The sequence below is a fragment of the Erpetoichthys calabaricus genome, chromosome 7 (assembly GCF_900747795.2).
Source record: "Erpetoichthys calabaricus chromosome 7, fErpCal1.3, whole genome shotgun sequence".
NCBI lineage: Eukaryota > Metazoa > Chordata > Cladistia > Polypteriformes > Polypteridae > Erpetoichthys > Erpetoichthys calabaricus.
Genome location: NC_041400.2, coordinates 155,969,206 through 155,995,458, shown reverse-complemented (window position 1 = coordinate 155,995,458; position 26,253 = coordinate 155,969,206). Strand labels below are relative to the sequence as shown.

At 36.2% G+C, this 26,253-nt stretch overlaps 1 protein-coding gene across 1 annotated transcript; it reads right to left on the bottom strand.

Moving 5' to 3' along the window:
* Positions 1-3,653: 3,653 nt before the first annotated feature.
* On the bottom strand, positions 3,654-26,003 carry fgf5 (fibroblast growth factor 5). The gene is made up of 3 exons (XM_028804578.2): positions 25,580-26,003; positions 23,318-23,421; positions 3,654-5,285 (listed from the first exon to the last, which is right to left on the bottom strand). Exons 1-3 carry the CDS (start codon positions 25,779-25,781, stop codon positions 4,920-4,922), a joined length of 672 nt encoding a protein of 223 aa, XP_028660411.1. The 5' UTR covers positions 25,782-26,003; the 3' UTR covers positions 3,654-4,919.
* Between the last annotated feature and the right edge of the window lie 250 nt (positions 26,004-26,253).

Genomic DNA, 26,253 nt, shown 5'->3' with positions numbered 1-26,253 from the left:
ACAAAACTAAATTCAAATCAACCCCCACCCCTGAGAAAGAGAACAAGGACAACAGTAAAAGTTTAAGAGTAGAAAAAAAAGGGAAGAAAATCCTGTTCCCCAGTATAAATACTTATTCTAAAATGTTATTGATTAGATCCTGGCAGGTTTTAAAAAAGTTTTGAACAAATCCTCTAGGTGAGAATTTGATTTTTTCCAATTTCAAATAATATATAACATCAGTTGCCCACTGACTTAAAAGAGGTGGATTAGGATTCTTTCAGTTGAGCAAGATAAGTCTACATGCCAATAGTGTAGTAAAGGCAATTACAGTTTGTTTGTCCTTCTCCACTTTAAGCCCATCTAGAAGTACACCAAACACACCTGTCAATGGGTTAGGAGGGATTGTGACACCAAGGCTGTCTGAAAGGCATTTAAAGATTTTGGTCCAGAATGATGTTAATTTGGTGCACACCCAAAACATACGGCCTATGGAGGCTGGAGCTCAATTGTATCCAGCCTGTGAACCAGAACTCTTTGACTCTGGTAGGAAGCAGCATTTAATCTATTCCTGGCTAAAATTATCAAGTTGAGATTGCCTTATAAATTATTGTGCATGATGCCCCAGAACTTCTAGATCCTAAACCTCTAATAAAATTACCAGACCAGTAAGGCCTCTTCAAGTCATGACAAATTCATTTGTCACCTCTTCTGCTTAAAAGAGGAAGGTGAACTGGCTTTCTGCCTATTCTTCATCCAAGAAATGGCATTCTGTGGTGTAGTCTAACTGCTGGTTTAGAAGATCCATTTTGGAACTTTCTTCTGGACTGTAGATGTTGTTATTTCTCTTCTTCATTATGATTTATGTTTGCCATTTAAGAATGTGACTGCTACTTCTCCCTAACACTCTATTTCACATAGTGCTTGACATTTGACAAAATTTTGAAATCTTTTTAACTTACAAGCACATTTCAGCATTGACCATCATTATTCCGTTTAGTACTTCTTTGATTTTGTCCTAGAGAAAGATTTCATGTTTTTATGTTTACAATTCTTCACCTGCTTCAGAACTACAGTTTGTTCTTTGCCCTAGTAGCACTGTACTTAGCGTACTTAAAGTATGTGTTTATGAAACTCACTTCTTTTTTATCTTTTCTCTGTCTTCTAGTATAGTCTATTATTTCTAGAGTGATTCACACCCTTGGGAACCCCTTGGGGTTTTTTCCCCAATTGCCTTTGGCAGACCCAAGTACTCCTGCCCCCCCTAAGCCCCAGCTGTCATTTGTCCAGCCCTCCATTATAAACAGCAGCATATATTGGACTACCTTGCTGCAACCTATCAGCCTGAAGGAGTTTTGTTACAATACTGTCCAACAACCTTTGGAATTCCTTCATTTTCATGCCCATAGGACATTATGTTTTGGTTCACACATTCCATAATATATACATATATAATATCTTTTTTCTGTCATAAAATTAGCTAACTTACTTACAGGACTCACTCATACTTTGTGCCTCAGACCTAAATTTAAATGTAAATCTGCCTGTTTATTGTATTACTCATTTCTCCAGTAGCAGCACTCAACCAGCCTATTTTTGAAATGGTTGCCTGACCAGAGAAGGCAGGTGTTTTTAAAAATCAAACTTCATCTGTTTGTCATTTAATAACAATATATGTTTTTCACATGCTGTTATATTTTTGTACATGTACAAAGCAGATAAGCTCCAGCCCCATCATGACCCTAAATTGGATTAAGCTGGTCTGAGAAAATTATTATTAATATATGAAGTTATGTTTTTAAAGAAAAATTGCCGTTTATTTCAGATATAAAGTACTTTAATACATTGAGGCTCATAAAATGCCAAATGTACATGTAGGCTAACAGTAAATGCATTTGACCATATATAACAATCACCAATGGATGGCTATCATTTACATTTCACAAATAACAGTTTCTATGTATAAAATGTACACAATAAATTTATTATAACTCTCTTCTGTTGTATCTTCGTAAGTTATGACAGTTAGAGATTGGTGTAGCCTGATTTGAGTTTTCTTTTAAATAAAATGAAATGATGTATTTTAAAATACTGCACCCAAAAATATTTTTATGTGTTTCTTACCCTGCGTAGTTTGTAGTGATGACCAAGAAAAAAAATATGTAATTTCATATTTTCAAGAAGAAAAGACATCATGAAGATTCAAAATCAACAGGAACGAGTTGGAATCAGTGACCAACAGCAAACAATGTGAAAAACATCCATGGGAAAAAGAAAGAAAAATATTATGTAATTTGTGTGGCATAATCCACATGTTCATTATCCATTTGTATTTTCAGAATGTGCAAAATACATGCAGGTTCTGCTAAAATACTACTAATACTTCAGGAAAACTCATCATAGAAAAGGTAAACAGGGAAGGCACTTTCCCCCGAATTCTGAATATTTGAACTGAACATCTTCCCCTCTTTCATTGGTCAAGAATCCTACCTTTAATTCAAATGCACAGTATTTTAGGAAAGTGCCTTTCTTGTTTATCTGAGTTTTCTGGAAGTAAGCATTAGTAATATTTTAGTAAAAAATATATACATCATGCACATTCTGAAAATATGAATAGATAAAAACAAGCTGATTATGCAACATGTTTTACATTAGAGTTTTTTCATTTTTCCATGGATGTTTTTCACATCGTTTGCCACTGTCCAGAGTTGGTCACTATTGGGTGCCATTCAGTTTGAATCTTCACTATGTCCTTTCTCCACAAAAACATGAGATTTAAAAGCTTTGTTGGCTTCAACTACAAACTGCATGGTATAGATAACATTAAAAAAATCATTTTTGGGTGAATTACTCCGTTAGTACTTATTTATGATGGTGCCACGGAGTGGGGGAGGTGTTGCATGTTGGTGAAGTGTGCAAATAAGAATTTCACTAACCTTGTAAAGGTGACATTACTGCTGTTACTACTATTATTATTTATACATTACCAATAATTTGTTTTAAACTAGTTGCAAAGAGTCTATACTTACCTAAGTTTCTTCTGAGCCCCGCTTTTTAGTAACACTAGTATTGGTAGTTGGGAGCTATTTCTGTTGCGCTAATTTAAGGGAGCAACCACCACTGGACAGAACCATCATAAGACACAATCACATGCACCAGGCCAATTATCGAGTCACCAATTAAACTAGCATACTTATCTTTTGGATGTTGGACAATCCGGAGTACCTAAAGAAAGGATATGAAAACCCCACACAGACCATGGCTTGCCCTGCAATTCAACCCAGATTCCTGCCTGTCCTTTATCATCATGTGATAGAATGGTATTAATGAAAAAATAAATTTTTGAAAGTAAAGTGTCTAATATCTCCAAATAGTGTATACATGTCATAACACCATGAAATAAATACATTTTATGATGGTTTCAGAATGAATTATTTATTTTACAGTATCAGAAGTAGTTTCTAATATGTTGCTGCATCCATAATACTCAAAGAACGGCGGGTTTCCATTTATGAATTTAAAGAATTTCTCCTGGTAAAAATTAAAAGTTACAGATTTACAACTTTAAATGTTTAATATAATGATTGTATTCTAACTTTGAAATATCTAGGGAGTTTACCAATTATAATTTTACTTGCAAGAAAAAAATGCTAATTGCACTATAAAGAAAATTTGCGTTTTGCAAATCATTTGTTATTGTATATTATACTGAGTCATTTAGCAGTGCAGTAAAATACCTCATGGCAGGGACAAACAAGGCAATGTTACTTGTACCTGATCTTTCACCAACTGTGCATTGAAAGTGTTTCAAGTAAAATCGTGATATATAATACCAATACAGCAGCACGGTGACAGCAATCAAAGGACATAGTTTGTTGTTTTTAGAGAACAATGTGTTCTATTATAGCCCACAAGTCATTTGTTTCACTGTAAACACAGCCACAAGAATCATTACCTTCCAGAGCCAATTCTTAGGAGGCCTTTGATGGGGTGGATTCTTAGCTAACACTGTGTGATAATAGGCCATGACATTAATGGATGCCACCTGATACACCTATGGCTTCAGCCATTTCCAAAACATGTAGTCCTCCTGTGAGGCATCTTTATCCCTGTGGAACTCTGAATGCAGGAATGCTGTTGGGTCATAGAGGGGATATTTTAAACGGCCAGAGACTAAAATGATAGGAGTGATAGACAGTCTGTGATTCATCTTTCCACCTGTTCATGAAAAAAAAAAACTGGGCCTGGTAAGGCTTCGTGCTCGAGTAACATTATTTTTCAGTGAATGAATAAAAGTGGCCAGCCATAAAAAAATCTCTGTGCCTTTTGCATATGTTAAAAATTCAGTATCTCAATATACTGTTACCATGTTTATATTGCTGAATTGAATATAGAGAAAATGCACAGGAACAGATAATTATATTTCAAAAGTCACAAAATGTCAACAAAACATTCAGTATTCAGGTCAAAATCACATGATTGTGTTCAACACGACTTTACCATCCAAACCAAAATAAACTTAATCTGTACCAAAAGGTTTACATTTGTTCACAGTTCAAATGCTGAATCTTTGACAATTAAGAAATAAAGGCAGCAGGCACTGGTATACCTAGTGCTGACCAGTCATTCTTCACCCCTTTAGCTCTCAGAGGTAATAAAGATGCTTTGGAAACAATGCAAGAGCTCTCTTGAAACTGCGACATCAGACACATTCATTACCAACCTCATCAATTCTTATGGATTACTGACGGCTGCTCCATTGCTGGTTGGAATGCTACAAGTGATAACAAAACATTTTTTGCTTTGGACTGAGCTAAATGGATGATCTTCTGTATTTTGGTATTAGCTCATTTCGGCTTCTATTCAACGTGGCCTGTATTATGCATAATACATCTTTTTCACTTTTCTTTGCTTATATTCCCAGTTGGATATATGAGTCTCTACCCAAATCTAAATTTGGGCCAGTATTTCATTGTCTGAACAGTTTTCTGACCAGTATTCGGGTTTAACTTTGGCACTGTGGGCTTTGATGTTGATGCTGGATGCTTCTTCCTCTCTTTCTTCTTTTCAGTGATTGTAAACCCTGGCTCATTCTCCTCTCGTGAAAAGAACCTTGGCAGAAAGTGCGTTGAAACATGTTGAGACTTTACCCGGGGACTGGAACCCATCTTTGCTTTCCCTCTTTTGTTTAAAGCCACAAACCATTCTCTTCCGTTCCGGTGATTCTTATGTGTTACTGAGGCATATGTGTTGTAACTGTTTTCTTGAAACCGTTCCCTGAACTTGCAATCATCTGTGAATTTGGTCTGAAAAATACACAAACATCAAAAGACTTATTGTTAAACATTGCTATTTATGATGCACTGACTGATTCCTTTAAAGTATTAAGACAGCTTTACGTCATCACTTTAATCTGAGTTATATTCCACCATTTATCCCTGTGGTTTATATTTAATTGAAGGTTTGTAGGGCTCTTTATTTTTAACCTTCTGCAGCAAATGCATAAAACAGCATATAAGGTGAAGAACTTTTCAGAATGGAAGGAGAACAGTCTATGACAGTAATTTTAAACGACTGTGAATATTGATTGCTGAAGCACTTTTCGAATGCATTGTTCCACTTTATATGTCTTCTAGGTTCTTAAAGCTTATAAACAACATTAACTGGATTTGGTAAATTAAATGTGAAAAGAAGCACCTACCTTATTTATTATCTTCGTTGAGAAAAGGATGAATTAGGTTTAGGTTTGACTGTACAAAAAATGTCTATACATGAACTTCCTGAATTTTTTACATAACAGAATTTAAGTTTAACTCTGAAAGTTTTCTGAAGGTTAATGTGGTGCAGCAGTTCTTAAAGCAAATAATAAGCTCCTAGTTGTAACAGTTTTGATATTCAATCTTACAGTCCTTATTTTAATAGACATTGTACAGTTCCTGTAGCCATGTTTCCTTTGCAGTTATGCCTAAAGCAGAAGCAATACTTCTGAAAAGTTGACAAAACACATATGCAAATTGTCTGTTTCTCCATTGAGTGGTTTTATGTGAATAAAGTTTGTTTTATCACCAATATGATGGGTGTTGGTTCTGCTATTTCAATTGTGTGTACAATCGCCGTGTTTGTTTTTAATCTGAGGCAATGAGAGCGAGTAAATAAAATAAAGGGAAGGCGAACTCCCTATACCTGGCAGAGGCCACATATTGTGGATTTCTTGGAAACTGTCCACAGTGGTTTTACTGAGGGGCAGTGGGTACAAAATTTTAGGATGAGCAGCAGAACAGTCATGGAATTATGCAGCGCAATATGCCCACTTTTGTCCCCTGCCGTAGCATACACAAGGGAGCCAGTCCCGACCAAAAAGCACATAGTCATCACACTTTGTAAACTGGCCAGGGTTGTTGTTGAAACTTTTGGTCGGAGCAAAATCACCATTCACAGATGAGTGTCAGGCCACATGCTCCAAACTAATGAAGCAATACATCACTTTACCTGATGTGGAAGAAGCTCAACAAATTTCGCAGCGCAGTTACGAGGCACACAAAATACCTCAGGTGTATAGTTCAATCAGTGGCTCACTCATCCCCAATTCGTGTACCAAGTGATGTGTATCGGGATTATGTTAACAGGAAAGGCTGGACATCTGTTGTTGATGACGAATTAATGATCAGGGACATTTGTGTTGGTAGTGTTCATAATACTGCTGTATTTGCCAAATTGCATTAGCACATTCATTTGAAAATTTACTATCATGTCATGTGAGCTAAATGCAAAAAAAGTGTTTCCATTGTAATTTTGCAAATTATTGCTTCATTGAATTGCCTGAAAAACCACCTCAAGCATACATATAAACTTTTGTGAGAATTTTGAGAGTTTCCATTACCGTTTTTTTTGGTTTTTTTTCGCAATTTCAAAGTGAGCTTTAAGGAGGAAATGCAGCTATTGTCTTTCTCTCAGAGTTTTTAAATGTAGAAGCCTTGACTACTTTTCTGTTGGGTTCATGTAGGCTTCAAGCCTGCTTCTCAAGTTTGGGGTAAGGCTTACTTTTGTGCTAGGCCTAATTGCAGCCTTAAGGCCTAGTTTTGCAGGAAAAGCCTCAGTTTAGGTTTTGCAAGCCAGGCAGATCATAATACAATTAATTATCTCTGAATATTCATCATTTTTTTGCCAATGATACAAATTATGGAATATTACTAGAGACCGTGGATACGTCCAGTTAACATGAACTTTGTTTGTGATGTGTTGTATGTGGAAACTGGAGTGGTCACAGAAAATTCACTTGAACACAAGGGGACATAAAAGACCACCCAGATACTAACTACATTATGTAATGACCCAGCTGCAAGGAAAACAATATAGATATTTTGTTTGAAGCATAAAACATGCCACTGACTCAGACATGTTTTGATAATGATGGGGCAACAAATAATCACAGGACAATTGCCTCAAATGAGGAGCTAAACAAATACCATTTAGCAAGACTCACAAAGGCTTGCTCGACTCCTCCAACACTACATAATCAAAATGTGTGCCTACATAATCTAGCTAATAAAGAGCACAAACAAATATTAGCTGTGCAGACATGAAAAATGCTCACAGAGTATTGTGCAAACTATACAAGCAGCTGTTAATGCTGAGCCAAGCATGAGAAATAAAGACAGGTTTGAGACAAGGAAATGAAAACAGGTCAAAGATCAAATAGAAAGCTGAAACCATGGGGGCAGAGAGATTCAAAACAACAAAGCCAAAAACTATTAAACAAGTCTTTAGTTGAAAAGAACACGCAAGAAAATTGAAACCAAAAAATCTAAATAAAATACCATGCTATGCTGAAAAGGGTGGCATGGTGGTAGCGCTTCTGATTTGCAGTAAGAAGACCAGGATTTGTGTCTGAGTCCTTCCTGCTTGTGTTCCCCATGTCTGCTTGTGCTTCCTCCCACAGTCCAAAGACATGCAGGTTAGGTGAATTTGGTAATACTAAATTGCCCATAGTTTGTGGTTGGGGTGTGTATGTGTGTGTCCACTATGCGATGGCCTGGTGCTCTGTCCACAGTTTGTTGCAACTTTGTGCCCTATACTGGCTGGGATTGGCCCCAGCACACCCTGCGACCCTGTTCAGGACTAAGCAGGTTAGAAAATGACTGACTGAAGTTGAAAAGGGTTTCTTCTTATCCAGGCACAGAAAACAAAATATGTGTCATGCTGGTATATAACATGTCCTGCTAAAGACGTCAAATATTACGCAATGCTAAAATACACCCTTGGCAACTAGGACTAGCGTGTTGATGACCAATTTACAAAATTGTGGTGCATATCAAAAAACAAAACATCAATGCAGTGATTTTAATAATAGTGATATTCACAACTGCAAAAAGGAATCAAAGCTGATAAACAGCGAGAGAGTTTGCAGTCTTCCTTTCATAAGAAAAACAATTGCTGTGACTTCACACTCTGATTCATGTGGACATGTGCACCATCTGATGTCACAATGGTGTGGCTATTTTTGATTGCAGAAAACAAAATGAAAAATACAAAGACATAAATTATGAAAATTAGACAGGAAAGCACACTGAACTTTCTGTAGATCCTGACAAATTAGCTGTAGAATTGATACCAGCAGCATTAATTGTTTATTTCCCAAGACTAATTAATATTTATAAGTAGGATATAAGCAACTACATTTATTTGTTTACCCTATACTTTAATCTAAAGCAATTTACCATACTCTAATATATAATGTTGATAAGTGTACTTCTTAAACAGAACACTGACAGTTTAACTGTCTTAATTAGGCTGACACTGTTGTGGAGAATAAACTAACAACCTTTTGGTTTACAACTTAACCACCAAATCAAACTGGACTGTAAGTAAGAAAAAACCCCATTCGAGCTTGCCGTATATTTTGCAAGTTATGTCTTCTCCCACTCAGTTTGAAGTATGCCACTGACTATCAGTATCTTTGTCCACACAGGAAGTGATTCCAGCTACTGATTACATGCCAAAAGTATACATTGTATATCTTGTAATCTAATACTTCTTCAGATGGTGATCCTTGCGAGGTTTTGTTTATAGACATCAACAATTTGACCATCTGCCGTGATTAATGGAGTAGCACCAGGTTCACAAAGTCAAAAGGCTCACAACCTGGTAAAAACAACAAATATATACATGGATCTTCATATAAAAGTCAGTTATGTGTAATATTAAAATAAAACATCACTTTCTGCTGCCTGACTCAGCTGCTGATGAGACAAAACTCTCCCATGCTGCATTGACTTTTAAAAATGGAAGTAAAGATAATAAACTGTGCTTAAATGTGTAAATGACAGTCCAGACTTAAAGAAACAACATTTCAACTGTCATTAAGGATTCTCTGTCATAGCTCTTAATAGTGAGAGGATATTACTGCGCCACCACCACCTAATCAAAGCACCATGATGTTCCTACATTGATGGATTAAAAGCCAGAAGTCTGCATGACCATCATCATCAAGTCCTTCCAGTGGCAACCCTAAAAACAAAGAGGTCTGTTTCATTTATGTTAGGTAGAATGCCCAGAGGGGCGCTGGGCGGTCTCATGGTCTGGTACCCCTACAGATTTTATTTTTTTCTCTCCAGCCGTCTGGAGTTTTTTTTTGTTTTTTCTGTCCCCCCTGGCTATTGGACTTTATTCTTACTCTATGTTAATTGGTATTGTCTTATTTTAATTCTTACTTTGTCTTTTTTCTTTTCTTCATCATGTAAAGCACTTTGAGCTTCATTATTTGTATGAAAATATGCTATAGAAATAAATGTTGTTGTTGTTGTACTATTACAGACTCTTTCTGCACTGGCAGCAATGTTTCTCATGAAATCTTTTACAGAAAATTTACTGGAAGACTAACCTCGCAGCGTATCTTTTGACACTACCCTGTGCACTTATGGATGACCATTCCTGAGGATGAATAAACAAATTTTTGAAAAAGCCAAAATAGAAGAAAAAATATTAAAATAGTCCAGCACAAGGCAGAACTAGGTATAAAATATACATACTTACTATTGTAATAGGTGTTCACCATATCCCCTGCCATTCCCTTCCATGCCTTTTGTGCAAAATAAGAAAAAGCTCACACTTGCATGTTCTCTTCTGTACAAACCACTGTTGTTATAATGAGTAAAGACTTACTCTAATATGATTTGCCAAGCTGAATAAAGGACACATTCCTGGAAGTGAATGCAGATGCCGGCATTTATTTATGAGTCATGTGCTCTTACAGAGTCTATAAAAAGTATTCACCTTCTTGGAAGTTTTCACATTTTATTGTTGTTTAACATTGAATCACGGTGGATTTAATTTGGCTTTTTTGAAACTTTAATGTCAAAGTAAAAATAGATTTCTGAAAAGTGGTCTAATTACAAATACCGTGTAACACAAAATAGTTGCATAACTATTCACCTCCTTTATGTCAATATTTACTTCAGTAGGTGCAACTTTGGTGGCTAACCCAGCCTTTACAAGTATAGATACATTTTGCCATTGTCCACATGCATTTTTTACAGTTGAAGTACAGGCAACTTAAGTGACTTGTTCAAATTCAATCAGCAGGTTGGAGGCAGGCTTCAAACTTGCAACCATGATACCTGCAACTAATATGGCACCCTGTCCTCTGAATACATCTGCCTAAAAGCAGACATTACATTTAGGATTCAAAGCCTTCAAGTGTTTCTAGTACCTTGTCTTTTTTAAAAGTTTTAACTCCTAGCAAATATTTACATTTTATCGACTATATAATAAAACACTAAGGTCTGTGTGTCCAGTACCTCTGACCAATCTGATTGGTCAGTTTGGCTTTGATGTGGTTGGTCAGTTTGGCTTTGGTGACATGACCAAAGATGACATGTAAGTGTGAGACACACGAGGAGGAGTAAAGGCATATGAGGAATGCTGAGAGAGACACATTCAAGTATAAATCTGGACAGGAGGTGAGAAAGGCACCTCGAAAATAATGACAGAATCTGAGAAGCAGGCTTTATGGGAACGTGCTCAAGAGAGGAAGCCCTGGGTAGGATAAGTTCAAACACAAACAATGAGTTTCTGAAGGTACACGTTGGACAAAAGATAGCAAGTATTTATTAATTATTTTTTATTAAATAACATTGACTCACAGTAGATTTAGTTTGGCTTTTTTGACACTGATCAACAGAAAAAGACTCTTTATTATCAAAGTGATTACGGAACTCCAAAAAGTGATCTAAATTAATTACAAATAAAAAACAGAAAATAGGTTTTCTAAAATGAAAGTATAGATAATAAGCTGTGTATAAGTTTTCCATCATCCAACCTGCTATATCCTAACTACAGGGTCACGGGGGTCTGCTGGAACCAATCCCAGCCAACACAGGGTGCAAGGCAGAAAACAAACCCCGGACAGGACGCCAGCCCACCGCAGGGCGCACGCACACACCCACACACCAAGCACACACTAGGGACAATTTAGAATTGCCAATGCACCTAACCTGCATGTCTTTGGACTGTGGGAGGAAACCCACGCAGACACGGGGAGAACATGCAAACTCCACGCAGGGAGGACCCGGGAAGCAAACCCGGGTCTCCTAACTGCGAGGCAGCAGCACTACCCACTGCACCACCGTGCCGCCCGTATATGTTTTCACCTTTTTTAATATGGAACACCTAACTCATCACTGGTGCAGCCAAAATGTTTTAGAAGTCATGGAATTAGTTAAATGGGGATCACCTGTCTGTGGTCAAGGGATTTCAGTTGATTGCAATATAAATGCATCTTATCTGGAAGGTCCAGCTTTTGGTGAGTCAGTATGGTGAACGAACCTACACAATGAAGACAAAAGAAAACTCCAAACAACTACATGAAAAGGTGATCAAAATTCACAAGCTTGGGAACCGATTCAATTAACAGTGGATTGGACTGACCACCGGCAGCATATCAAAAAAGGAAATATGTCCTCGGCTCGCAGCTCTCTCTCCTTGTCCAGTTTGTCCATGTCCTTCCTCAATCAAGGTTTTGCTCAGACCAAAGATCTGGAATGGTCAACTTCCTCTATCCTGGAATTCCAGCTAAACAGCAAGGGTAGTCAGGCATCCAGGTCCGAAGTGGTGGCGGACTTACTGGACCTTACCCCCGCTGAGCGGTCTCTCACCCTGGGCTTTTCTCCAGCCCAACTGTTGCCCCACGTGGAAGTACTTTCCAGCCTGAAAACGGAGGGTAACGTCCCCTTGGAAATCATTCGGGATAGCAAGTCCTCTACTCCAAGGCCAAATGGGTTTCCCCAAATGGCTTCCCTTGAAACCCCAGCAGATCTGTCTTGCGTGGATCTCTCCGATCTGCCATCCACGGCCCAACCACTCTGGGAGGTCTCTGCGATCCGCCATGGAGGATCGCTGATGGAATCCAGCCCCTCAGACTTGTACAACACTGGGGAGGATGACTTCTGGAGCTCTGGTCCTAAATCCATCACTTTTGCTGAAGGCTTACTGTATTCTAGTAATGTGCAACCCCCAGGGAGTGGAGGGGGCCTGTTCATTCACTCCGATCAGTTGCTGCTACCACTACACAGGGAGACTGGTCTTGGAAGTCGCATTCATCAATTCACATTTCCGGGACCAAATGTGGATCAGAGATTTCAAGGATCAGGCTTGTCACCAGCAGCTGAATACACTTCTGGTCCAGTGAACAGAAACTCTTGAATTCCATAGGGATTGACTTGGACATGTGGTCTGATAAGGACTTGTAGATTTTTAAATGGCTTGGAGGTCTGCCGTCTCACCATCCATTTAAGGAATGGCAGTGAGGAGGTGCTCAGCTATCAAGTGTAGTATAAATGTAAAATCAAATGTAATTATAAATAAAGTGTATTTTTATAAAAAAAAAAAAAATTCACAAGCTTGGAGCCCCATTAAATCGATCATTAAGAAATGGAAAGAGTACAGCACAGCTGAAAATCTGCAAAGAGCAGACCTTCCACAAAAACCGAGTGATCATGTAAGAAGTAGACTAGTGAAAGTGACCACAAAGAAACGTATAATAACACTGACGGAGTGAAAGCTACTGTGGCTGAGATTGGAGAGTCTGTGCAGACAACAACTGTTTCCCAAGTGCTTCACCAGTCGTAGCTTTATGGGAGAGTGGCAAAAAGAAGAATGCTATTAAAATGAATACACGGCATGTCATCTAGAGTTTGCCAGAAGGCACATGGGTGACTCTGAAGTCAGCAGGAAGAACATTGTATGGTTTGATGAGACAAAAATTGTGTTTTTTGGGCATCAGATTAAATGCCGTGTTTAGCATATACCAAACACTGCACATCTTTAAAAACACACCATCCCCACCTTGATTCCTGGTAGTGGCAGCATTATGCTATGGGGGTGCTGCTCTGTAGCAGGTCCTGGAAGGTTAATGAGGGTAGGGAGTAAAATAAACGTGGCAAAATCAGGGAAATCCTGGAGGGAAACCTGATACAGTTTTCAGGAAACCTGCCTCTTGGGAGAATAATTGTTTTTCTGCAAGGTAACATCTCCTAACATAAAGCCAAATCTACACTGGAATGACTTCTAAACTATTGGCTGAGCATCAGAGTTGTACTCTTAGTCCTGCACTGCCTTCCCATGTTTGTAGGCAGTGTGGTGTTATGGTTAAGGGTTTGAATTTCATACTCTGAGGTTGTGGGTTCAAATCCCACTACTGACACTGTGTGAGCCTAACCAAGTCACTTGACCTGGCTGTGCTCCAATTGGAAAACCAAAAGAAATGTAATCAATTGTATCATAAATGTTGTAGGTCAGCTTGGATAAAGGTGTTAGACTAATAAGTAAATGTAATCTACAATGTTAATGTCCTGGAGTCCAGATATTCATCCAATTAATTAATTGTTGCTGGACTTGGAAAAAGTCCCTTCACTTATGATCACCATGAAACCTGACAGAGCATGAGCAGTTTTGCAATGAAAAATGGGGAAAAATTACAGCGTCCAGATGTGCTGATAGACACCGGTGCACACAGACTGAGGGCCCTAATGGCTACCAAAGGTACATCTGCTAAATACCGACTTGAAGAGAGTGAATACTTTTTTAGATCAATTATTTTGTGTTTTAGATTTCCAATTAATTTAGATCACTTTGCAGAGAGACATTTGTTTTCACTTTGACATTGTTTTTCAGTGCCAAAAAATCCAAATTAGATTCATTACGTTTCAACATTTTGTAGTAAAAAATAAGTGAAAACTTACATGGTTGGTGAATAGGTTTTAAAGGCACTGTATATGCATCTTTTACTTCATTATATCAATTAATAGGTTGGAATATACCAGTAAAAAATTAGTAATACCTTGTGTTTTGTGAAGTGACTTAGATCAGTGATGTCATCACAAGTCCAGTGCAATGTTGAACACAATAAATGAACTCAAGTTGCTAAGTGAATTTGAAAAAGATTTTTATTAAGTGTATTGATTAATTATGTTTTTAATTTAAGAAATTGGAACTGTTTTACAATAATACGGCTTAATAGTATCCTTTAAAGTGCAATAAATCTGACATAAAACTCAAAAGACATTCACCTGCCAGCTTCCATCTTTCAAATTAATTTATTCCAGTTCAGGGTAGGGCAGAGGTGAATTGCCATTTATTATTATTTTCTCAGTTTTTATAGTTAGATAACTAGGTACAACTTTATAATAAATTCTAATAACAATTATTTAGACTTTTCATGTATAATGAAGTAACATGTTTTGTGCTTGCAGATGAAGGGAAGCAGAGAGGCGGTGATGGCTAGGGCCATTAGGGAACAATCATTTTAACATGGAAGTCTGTGAGAAGTCAAGCAAAATTACACCTTTTATTGGCTAACTAAAAAGATTACAACATGCAGGCTTTCGAGGCAACTCAGGCTCCTTCTTCAAAGGCCAACCACACTGCTAAAGCAGATCCCGTATAGCCATTAAACAACTAAATTAAACAAGAGATACAAGGACAACTTGGATAAAAGCTATATCAGACAGACTACTGTAAATGCCCTGTTTTCATTTGTTAATCTCGCAAAGTCTTTACAAAGGGGAATTAGCAAAGCATGATAAATTGGAAAGTGAATCTGAAGATTATTTGGCAGATATGAAAGAAAAATAACTAGGCTGGATCCTAGGTGAGTGGGGCATAATGAATAAAGAAAGTGGGAAGGTAGCCCTTTAGAAGTTAAAATCATTAACGTTCTCATGTCTCCCCTGTAAGTGTGAGAGCAAATAACACATCAAAAAAATTATTTGAAAGTTTATCTTACTCTTCTTTTGCTGAAACCACCTGTCTGAATAATAAAAGGTGGGACCATGGATGTAAAGGATTAGGTCGTAACATTAAAAAAATAATTTGCAGGAGAATTATAAGTGTGCATCGGATAATGTGCAAGAGTAAGACTGGAAAATTTTATTTATATAATGCTTTTAAATACAAGAGAAAAGATGAAGCCCAGATGAGCTAGATGAAATCATTCAACGTACAAAGGCATGGCATTATAAAGAGATCATTACTCTGTTCTGCTGATTAAAGTAAATAAATATCAATGTTATCCCTAGGACAATCACATTGTTTGAAAATATAAAGGAAGTAAATTCAGTCTACATGTAGACCAAATTAATCTATTGTAGCCCTGTATTGCACGGCATAGCGGGTATCCTGATCTTGAATCCCGTACCTAGTCATCTGCATGGAATTTGCACGTGGGCCTTTCTCCAGGTATTCTGGTTTTCAAGATGTGTGTTAGCTTAAGTAGAAACTCTTAACTGGTCCCAGAGAGTGTGTGCAAGAGTTGGCCGTACAATAAACTATCAGCCTGTCCAGAGCTGTTTCCTGCCTTATGTTTAACGCCATCAGGATGGCCTCTGAACCCCAGCAGCCATTAATTGGATTAAGAAGGGATGACAATGTTATGTTTGCTATGTTAGAAATTATGTAATGGCTGCAATAATTATGTTGTTGGCAAATAGTGATGAACAAACTCCACTGAATTTGCTTTGCCTTGAGTTTGGTGAAATGCATTGAAGTCAGTGGGGAAGGAGAAACGGAAGTAGTTTTGAGTGAACTGTAATGGTGCAATGGTCTTTTAAAGTGTTCTTGGTGGCTAGGTAAACATCTACCACTGCATTCCTGTGCCTCTCTGAGGTAAAATTAATAGAATTAAATATCAGAATAGTAAAATTTCTTGCAGAAAGTCATAGACAGGAAGCACGAATTCACTAAGGCTTGATCCCTATGGATACATTAGCAGGTTCTTACCTGTCTTCAACCAAAAAGTACAGGATTTTATTCCTGATGCTTTTGCTCGCTTATTGCCACTGCTAACAAATAAGCACACCACTACAGCACATGGATTCTTCCTTCCTGTTTGCATCAATTGCACTCCACTCTGTGTAAAATTATTAAACTAAAACTAAGCTTACATATTACATAAAAGTCCACACAAAGAACCATTGCCTTTAGGGCATAAATACACCAATACATTTCCAGTTTTCTTGTGCATTCACATTTTGCATGTAAATTTTCAGTTTTGGTTTTAGCCCACTACTAGGGTCTGTGTTATATACTGTACTTGAAGGACTGTCCAATCCAATGTTGGCAGAAACAGCTCTGTGATGTTACACTGGCCTGACAAAGCATCATGGGGCATTGGGAAAAAAATACATCTAAACTTGCCCCACAGTGAATTTCCAAGAAAACATTTTGTCGAACAAGGTCACCGGCAAACATAGCAAATTTGCCGCAAACAAAACTTTGGCAAAATATTCCTGATCAACACTATTTGAAAATGCAGAAAAAATAAAAACATTTCAGTGTTGACATACTAGAAAATAAACAAAGAATTGTTTACGCATGAATACATTAAAAAATATAGAACAATGTAGAAAAAAGAATTAAGCATATTGACTATATTTATATTCTTGAAGAATAGTGAATGAATACTGTTACTGAAGAGATTTTGACACTTATAGAAATGAAGATGACAAGGATCTGCTGTCCGTTATAAAAAATTAAGTCCAATAACTCAACTTGTTTTTTTTGGATAAATTAGATGGTTATGATTGATGGCTTATTCTGGGCTGTTCTGGTCAAAAATTTTCCAAAGTTCTAAGATTCTTGGTTTTTCTCTTTCTCTATCAGGACAAATTTGGGACTAGAAAGCGAGCTTCAAGTCTTACATAAAATGTAGCTGAATAAAAACCTTACTGTATGCAAACACAAGTCTGTTTAACAGGTTTACAGTCTCAGTACATAAATGTACCTATTGTTTTATCTTGGTTTGTTGGAAAAGAATGACATTGTTAACTAATGGGCAGTCAGTCACAGGGGCCAACAACGTAGATTACCTTCTACTGCATAAAACAGGCAAATGAAAAATACTGGGAAAAGATAAGACAATGAAAGCCCACTGAACAGAGCTGTGCTGGCCAGAAAATAATTGCGAGTATTTCTTTTATCTACAGTTCAGCTGAAAGTCATCAGAATGACTTTTCTATCAAAGAGCTGCAATGAGTGACAGGTGCAGGATTTCCTTTGTGCTGGTTAAAACTAATTAGTCCATGAAATAAGTTCATGCAGCAAGGATGGGAAAAAGACAGATGCTGTTTTGCCTTTAATTTGCATAATGTAATAGTTAAAGGGAACACAACTTTCACCACGGCTGCACTGGAAGTTATGTCCGATGGTTGCTGTAAAACAACAGTATTTAATGATTTCATTGGTACTTATAGCACTACTGTCCCATTTTCCTGAATATCATTTTTATTTGCACACCATTATTTTTGTGTGAAACACTTAAAAAGTGTTTTTTCTGTTTCTTCAAAACATCTATCCTTTCACTTTCTGAAACACATTTTTAATGACAGGGCTATTTGATGTAAGTTAGCAGCAAGCTGTTGATGGAATGTCAGTTGAGTGCAGGGTGTAGTCTTGCATATGTTTAATCTAAGCAAGTTAAACGTGCATATGATTTTGGGATGTGGAAAGACACCTGATTACCTGGACAAAAAAAATATAGTCACCGGGACAATGGACAAGCTTCACATAGTGTGCCTATAACAAATCTTCACCCCCTTTAATATTTTATTATTATACAACACAGTGGATGTAATTTGACTGACACTGATCAACAGAAAAGATTCTCTTTATTGTCAAAGTGAAAACAAATGTCTGCAAAGTGATCTAAATTAATTACAAATACTAGGGAGCTTTGCCCCCTGCTCCCTTCGCTCGCAAACCCCCATGCTTGCACTACACAATAGCCTCTTTGTGGTTCTGCCACTCATAACGGGGATGCAGATGTACAATTTACTGACTATTTTACATTAGAAGGAGTAATTAGCTATATTAAAAAATAGTAAAACGTAATAATTTGAAAATAAATTATGTTTCATGTTGTGTTAGATTTATTCATTGTGTAATATAATTTCGTTCTGTTTGGCTTTGAAATGAACACGCAAAAACTTTTTAAACTTATACTTTCACTGTAAAACTTAAGTAAAAACAATTTTTTTAATTCAATTTTTGTCAATATCGCATTGAATTGTGATTCTGTGTTTGGACTTTCATCGTGACAATGCAAAGTATAACTGCCCATGATTGAATTTAATTTCTTTCTCTCTATTGAATAAAATTACTTTTTCAAATGTTTGGCTCTAAGATTTGTATATTGTCTTTGCAAAAGCTATTCTAATGGGAAACTGTTAACATTTTAATACGAATAGCAAATCAAGATCTCCTTTGTTGTCTAATGTTATCCCCTGAAGATGTACTACATATCCTTTCTTGGATACATCCTTCTTTCTACAGTAATTCAAAGACTGGACGGTGTTAACCATTGTAGATATTCTTCAGAATATTATAAGTTGATGTTTTCATCTTCCGCATGATCACCACCAACTGTTTCAGCATAGTCTATTGATACGCATTTAATCAATTTGCAGTGTAACCGATCGACATTATTGGCGTTAATTCGTTTGACTTCATCGTTTCTCGGTGCTAGGTTTGCCCGTGTACTCATTTTTACTGTTGATAACCCTTTGTGATGAAATTCTTCAATAAGATTTGGACATAATATGTTTTCTTTAATTGGGAACTTAAAGTGAGGAAAACGTTAAAATTTATAAGAGCTGAGAGAGCAAGAACTATGTCTGTCAAAAGCTTTCACACGAATGAGAGGTGAGAATACCTTGTGTATGGTTTTCTAGGGTTGAGAGGAGGGCGTGACTTGAAAACATTTCATGGCCAAAGTCTCGACTTGCGGGACTTGAAAAAATCTTCCAAAAAGTCTCTTCTAGTTGCAGGATTTTTTTATATAATAGACAGATAACAAACAAAATAATTGATTACTGAAGGATTCACCCCTTTCAAGACAGTAATTAGTAGATGCACCTCTGGCAGCCATACCAGCCTTGAGTTTGTATGAACAAGTCTCTCTCTATCAGCTTTGCACTTCTGGACACTGCTATTTTTCCCCATTCTTGTTTGCAGATCTGCTCAAGCCCTGTCAGGTTGCATGGGGATTGTTAGCAGACATTTTTTTTTCAAGTCTAGTGAAAAATTCTCAATTGGACTTGGCCACTCCAATGTTGTTTTTAAGCCATTCCTGTGTAACTTTGGATTTATTCTTGGAGCCTTTGTTTTGCTGGAAAACAAATATTTCCTTAAGTGGAACTGCAAATTGCACAAATCAATTAATATTGGTAGAAAGCAAACAATATTGCTGCTTAAGGGATATTCTGTGGCTGAAATCGCTGTCCCCTTCTTCAGTCCCCTTCAATGTTGCTGCCACTTCCCTGATCTTTCCTGCAGCTCCATTCGCTCTTATTGGCCTTGTGTGCCACCTGCCTGCACATTCACAACACCAGTTCTGCCTTGTCCTGCTCATCTGGGCTCAGAAAGTATATCTTCTACACTCACTTTTGCCAGCTCCATAAACCAGTCCAAGCTTGGATCCGTTCCAGAGACTCACCCTGGCCAATAGATTTTAGCAGAGAAGAAGCACCTTCACTATTCTTACAGTATCTGCGTCCTCCTTCCTATGCTGAGTAGAATAAACTGGTTTTGCAAAGGGGGAAAAAGGTTGCAGATAGTTTTTTTTTGTGAAGAGAAGCCCCATGTTTCACTGCAAATTCAATTTTGCAGAAAATGTTTTCATTCATCACTACTTTTTGATGGGTAAGAAGTGGGAGGAACAATCAATGGGCCTTGAGGCATCAGTTCAGAAATTCAGGAGTAAAATTAAGTGAGTTGTTTTTGGTTGTTTTAGTGTCCGCATCAAGAGGAATATTGAGTGGGATTTTTCCTTTTAGTAAGAGTACATAATAATTTTAAGCAAGGGATGGTTTCGTTTATTTAATTTGCTTGTTGATAAACTGTTGTCTGTTTAGTGCCTTCTTGCACAACACTGAAATAGTCCTGCTGGTCACTGGGACTCCCAACACCAGCTGAGCATCCAGAGCCTCTACTGCAATACCTGCCCTATAAACACACATGGAAAAGCTGTGTGTTCTGGTGGGACTTTGGGCAAAGACGTCCATGGTGAATATGCATAGATTGTGTTCCTCTGAACAATTTATCAATTTATTGTGATCAAATTTAAAAGTCTAGTAAAATATTTTTGCCTATAAAAAATATCATAAAATATTAAATGCACAGACAGACAAATAGGCATCTTAAAATAGTTGACCAAACAAACTATTAAAACCATATACTTAGAATTATCCCCAATTTATTTCAAGTTGAGATAAGGCTGCACCAAGGGTACACCTTCTCATTTCTTATGATGGTTAGGATATCAAGGGACAGCTAATGGAGAATTTGTAGTTTGGAGACCTGAGAGATGAATCTCTGGTGTTTGCACATGATACTGTCTTCATCACCTCAGACTAAAGTGGTTTCAGCTGAATATGAAAGGTCAGGGTGGTAATTAACTAATTCAGTGCATGTAAGAAGGTCCACTTTGCACCAGGAGGGGGAGTTTAGGCACCCCTGGGTTTTGCATATGAATGGCAATGAAGTTAGTTTTGAGTCTGAGCAATGCATTGGTGAAGAGCTGCAGGAATTGTGCTGCATAGAGCTGGACACCAGTCAGCCTACAGTGAATATCACAAGTCAGTACGACCACATTAAAATTTTCAGCTCATGACAATATAAAACTCAAAATCAAGACAAATCATGTCAGACCTTATTCTGCTTTAATTGGTTGTTTTAAAACTATATTTAAGTCAAAATGTACTTTTAAGAAATAAGTTTAATAAATCAGTGTTGGCTTTTTATATCTTCTTTGTGTCCCCAGTTTTATAAAATCTTTGCAGAGTGATCAAATAGATGATACTGAGAATGCAGGTTACTAGGATTGCTTGGCTCACTTCCTAATGGTGGAAAACATGACAATCTGGAAGGGCTTTGGAGTTGACAGATGACGGATCTCCCACAGGAGACGTACAATATATAATCTTCCAGGAGAAAACCCAAGGATGCCACAGGTCATGTTGTTTAATAATATCTATCTGCTGGCCTGAGATCACCTTCTAATTCCCCAGGAGGAGTTGGGAATGAGAAGTTGTCACCATCATCAGGAGAAGCAGATGAAATGTGAATGAGTGAGTGAGCAAGCTTTGCATTTTATTTCAACCTTTTTAATATTTCAGTGGAATGTAATTACTGATGTCTTAAAAAGGCTTTTGCATGTTTTCTCATGAACTCTTTCAAATAGTAAATTGAAGTTTGTTCTCATTGACATAAACCAAAATATAACATTCTCTTTTATAATATTTACATCATCCCTCAAATATTACATATTTTTAACAATTAATTGTCATAATTTTGGTGGCATAGCCACAAGTCATTTGAAGACGGCTAACAATTTAGAAATTAGTGGTGGAAACAACAAGTGGACTGTCTTAATCATTTTAGCAACACAATTTCAATACTGTGCTGTACGCAAATTTGCTGCATCATTAAAATGTCATAAATTTACTCACATTCTGTTCTCTGATTGTTTCTGGTACATTTATAATAGTATTTAAAAGAAAGCTATAACACAAATCTGTTCTAAACAAAGTTGATTTAATTATTTCCATAATCATAAACATAAGATTGAAAAGGAATGCGCTAAAATACATGAAATTGTGTAAGATGTATTATTTTAGCCAACTATGTTTGAAAACTTAAAAGTTATTTCTAAAAAAGTGGTGAAGAACGCATAAGCCTTTTGTTTTTTTAATATGGTGACCCTGAATAGAAAACAAATTGCATTTCAAAGTAGAAGTGACTTTGTGCTTTGGTAAATTTTGTAATATAGCAGAAAATTATGTAATTAGTGCAAGTTCTCAGCATGCCATTCCATCTTTCAACTAAGTAGAACTATAAACATAAAGCAGACAGGCCTCTTTCTGCATTTTATAATCATTTTCCTTTGCTATTATTTTTTTGTTTCTGCCTAGTCAAGTGGCTTACCTACCCAACTTTAATTTAAAATGCTTCAATTAATATTTACAGTTATTACTAAATAATGACTTGTTAAATTAGATGTTTTCCCCATTTTTATTGATTGTTCAGAGTGCTTTTGTGAATCAAATAACAGCTTGGTAATTCTGCTCAAACAACAACTCATAGAGTTAAAGCCTTTTAATTTCAGTAAGTAGTAGTCTGCAGTCATTTTTTTTCCTGAGAAATTAATGTCATTATTCTAATTTTAAATTGTTTTATTGTGTAGTTTCTTTTACACAACACTTTGAGATACTGTGCGACACTAAAGTTGGCATACACAAAAAACTGAAATTAATCAACGAATGTAGTTATTGGTTATTTTTTTAATTAGACTATATAAGAATTATGTAATCTTTTCAGTTTATGTAAGGATTAAAATTTCAATAAATATGTACTAACAGCCTTACATTAAACAGGCTTACATATTATAAAATATGTTAATATTAAGTAAGCTTCTTGACATTTTGCATTTATAAATTTCAAATGAACATCACTCTGTATTTTGTTTTTCTAATCCCATGAATAGTGAGCCTTAGTTATTTTTGGAATACATTAGCAGCAGGATAATGCCAAAATCTCTATGAATCCTGTTTGGATATTACATAAAAAAGTTTTGTTCTTAATATTAAAAAATAAAAAGCAAAGTCAATAGTACAATGAATCATTAGCCGAAAATATTTTTGGCTGTGCATTTTTAATTGGTCAGATCATGAACCCCACAATGAAAAATGCTGGCAAAAACTATAACGAGGTATGCCTTAACTGCATAGAATTTTTCAAAGCATTTAATTATTTCTTTTGCTTAGTACTGAAGTAACACTGCTATACTTACAGATGCGTGAAGTCTTCCCTTTTTATTCATTGCTAAAAATCTGTTGCTAAATACCCCACGAATTCCAACAATCCCTTGGGACACTGCAAAAAGTTCCAAAATACCTACAAACAAAAAATTGGAACTGTTCATTAATAATATAATTAAATAATAATAATAATAATAATAATAACAATACTAAAAATAATAATAATAAGGCCTTCAAAGAAAACAAAGAAACATTTGATCTGTCATTAAGTTAGAACTTTGTTTCTTAATTTGCACATTTTGTATGTCAATGAAACACTATAGGTCTAAATCTTTATTCATCTAGATATAATTCATTATACAATGTTCCATATTGATTTGGTTTATGATACATGTAATATTCTTTACAGGAATGTCTTATTTATAAGACTACAGATAAGGTTCAATTAAACCAAACATTCTACCAGATAAAGGCCCAGTAATTGGTGCAATTATATCATTTAGATTTTTACATGTGTGAACATAATTTAGATTAATTCACAGTCACATTTATCTTTGAAGCTCAGTTAAAATGAACATCATGATATGTAAAAAGATAACATTTTCTATACACAAGTAACTGAACCAGCATTTCTCAGAATTTAGAAATATTCAGAAATTTTAGGCTAAATTCTGTTCAATTTTGTTTTCTTATTTAAATTAATATATCTCAAATTAAAACTGATATAAAAGAGGAATTTAAATTTTTAATAAACACATGGCATTTCAAAATATTGTCCAATAACATCATGTTGTAGCTTTTAACATATAATATTTATAAATTCACAGAACTTTCTGAAGTAAATTTCTTTCATTCTAGGCATATTAATAGACTTTAAATACATAGTAAAAATGTTAGATAGATAGATAGATAGATAGATAGATAGATAGATAGATAGATAGATAGATAGATAGATAGGAGAGGCACTATAAGATAGATAGATAGATAGATAGATAGATAGATAGATAGATAGATAGATAGATAGATAGATAGATAGATAGATAGATAGATAGATAGATTAGGCTTACATTTTTTTCTAATGCAGTAATTGCAATACAATTTAAAAAATTTTAAATTGCACTAGTGAGCAACTTCAGACAATTGATGTAGATTTAAATCTCTTGTAACAGACTATAAGTATCAGGATAAGCGTAATGTTTTCATTGTAATGCAGACAGACATTCTTGTTCTAAATGAAGTGACTACAAACAGCAGGTCAATGTACAATAGCTGCACCTGTTACCCAGCTGCATAACAAAACACTAAGTTAGTAAATCTGCAGGAAGAACTCATACACAAAAATTAACAAATCATACCTTTACTTGAAAAGTTAGATGAACATTATTTGCTTTGCTTTGACTCAGAACATTTCAGAATTAACAAAGCTGAAACTGCTTGTTAAATCCACAGTAATACACAGTTACACTGAATCAATAAACTTCAGAGGTAACTTAAAATCTATATCTATCCTTCTATGGACAAATAAAGTACTATCTATCTATCTATCTATCTATCTATCTATCTATCTATCTATCTATCTATCTATCTATCTATCTATCTATCTATCTATCTATCTATCCAGCTGTCTGGCTGGATGGCTATCTGCCTACCTGATTGTCCGTCTGATTTTAAGTCTTGAATGTTCAAAACTCCACTGTACTAGTAACGAAACAAACCTCATGTGTTGGTCAAAAATAAATAAATAAATAAATAGTTCACAAGTGCACGGTAAAGCGAACTGGTTTGAGTGAATTACATCTGATTAGTTATAAGAAGCTACTGTAGGTGTTGGTGCAACAACCGACGCAGTGCATGTTGTTATTTTAAAGCTTATTGCTTACGTTAGATAAAAATGCTGAAAATGTGCACATGTTTAAAAAAATAAACTGAGATGAGATACTTTAATTTGCCGTATTCCTGATTGACATATTTGTCACAAAAGAGTACGAGCCGCAATATTTTGCATAGAACTGCTAAACCCAAGTGAAACAAACCTTATCGCCATCTGCTGAAATATTATTATCAGTACATGCGTTTGGTGATAATAATAATAATAATAATAATAATAATAATAATAATTGTTTCAACACAGGTGCTAAATCACATAGAGGGGCTTAATACCAACGCCAGAGGCGAACACCTTCTTTAGAAACCTTTCCAGAGAACCATTAGTGGACTTCGACTGTGCCTACTTTTCATTTCGGTACTTCGCACGTTACTTCGTTGTACAGTAACTTTATAATTAAATTACTCACTCAAGAGGCTAGGTTCGTGACTGCCGTTAATTCTGCCATCAGGATGAATCTGTAAATGAAATCCAATGCCAACCCTACAATAAAGTCTGCCAGTCCTGCGCCCGGAGCTGCTGCTCTCTGGAAGTTGATCCTCCAAATGGACCTGTTCAGCGAAGACGCGAATTAAATAGGTGAAACACAAAACGAAGAAAGATAAGCTCATTCTTCCAAAAACATTGGCTCTGACAGTGCTAGAAGAGCTCCAGCATTTTTTCGTGGATCCCTTGCTCCATGCAGCCGTAACGGTTTGCGCGCAGTTGCACTTCTGTTAGGCATAGCTTTGACTGCGGTAGTTGTAGTAGCGAGATATTTATAACACAAATGATCTCACAGCTAGATGCATGCTTGACTTATGAAGGGCGCTCTCCCATCCTAGCTTTATCCCCCAAATGAATAAGGGGTCTTCTCGTCAGTAACCTGCACAATGACAGCGAAAATAAGTAAAGAGGAAGCGGGGTAATAACAGATCTACGCACTAAACCACTGGACAGGCAGGGCTTTTACGCACCAGTTCTCTAATTTAACAGAAGCTTAAAACCTACAAATTATTCATAACAAACGGAACATGGATTCCCAAAAGGGTCTACAAGTGAGTTATTTTGAATTGACTGACCTGGAGAGACGGCACTAATGCA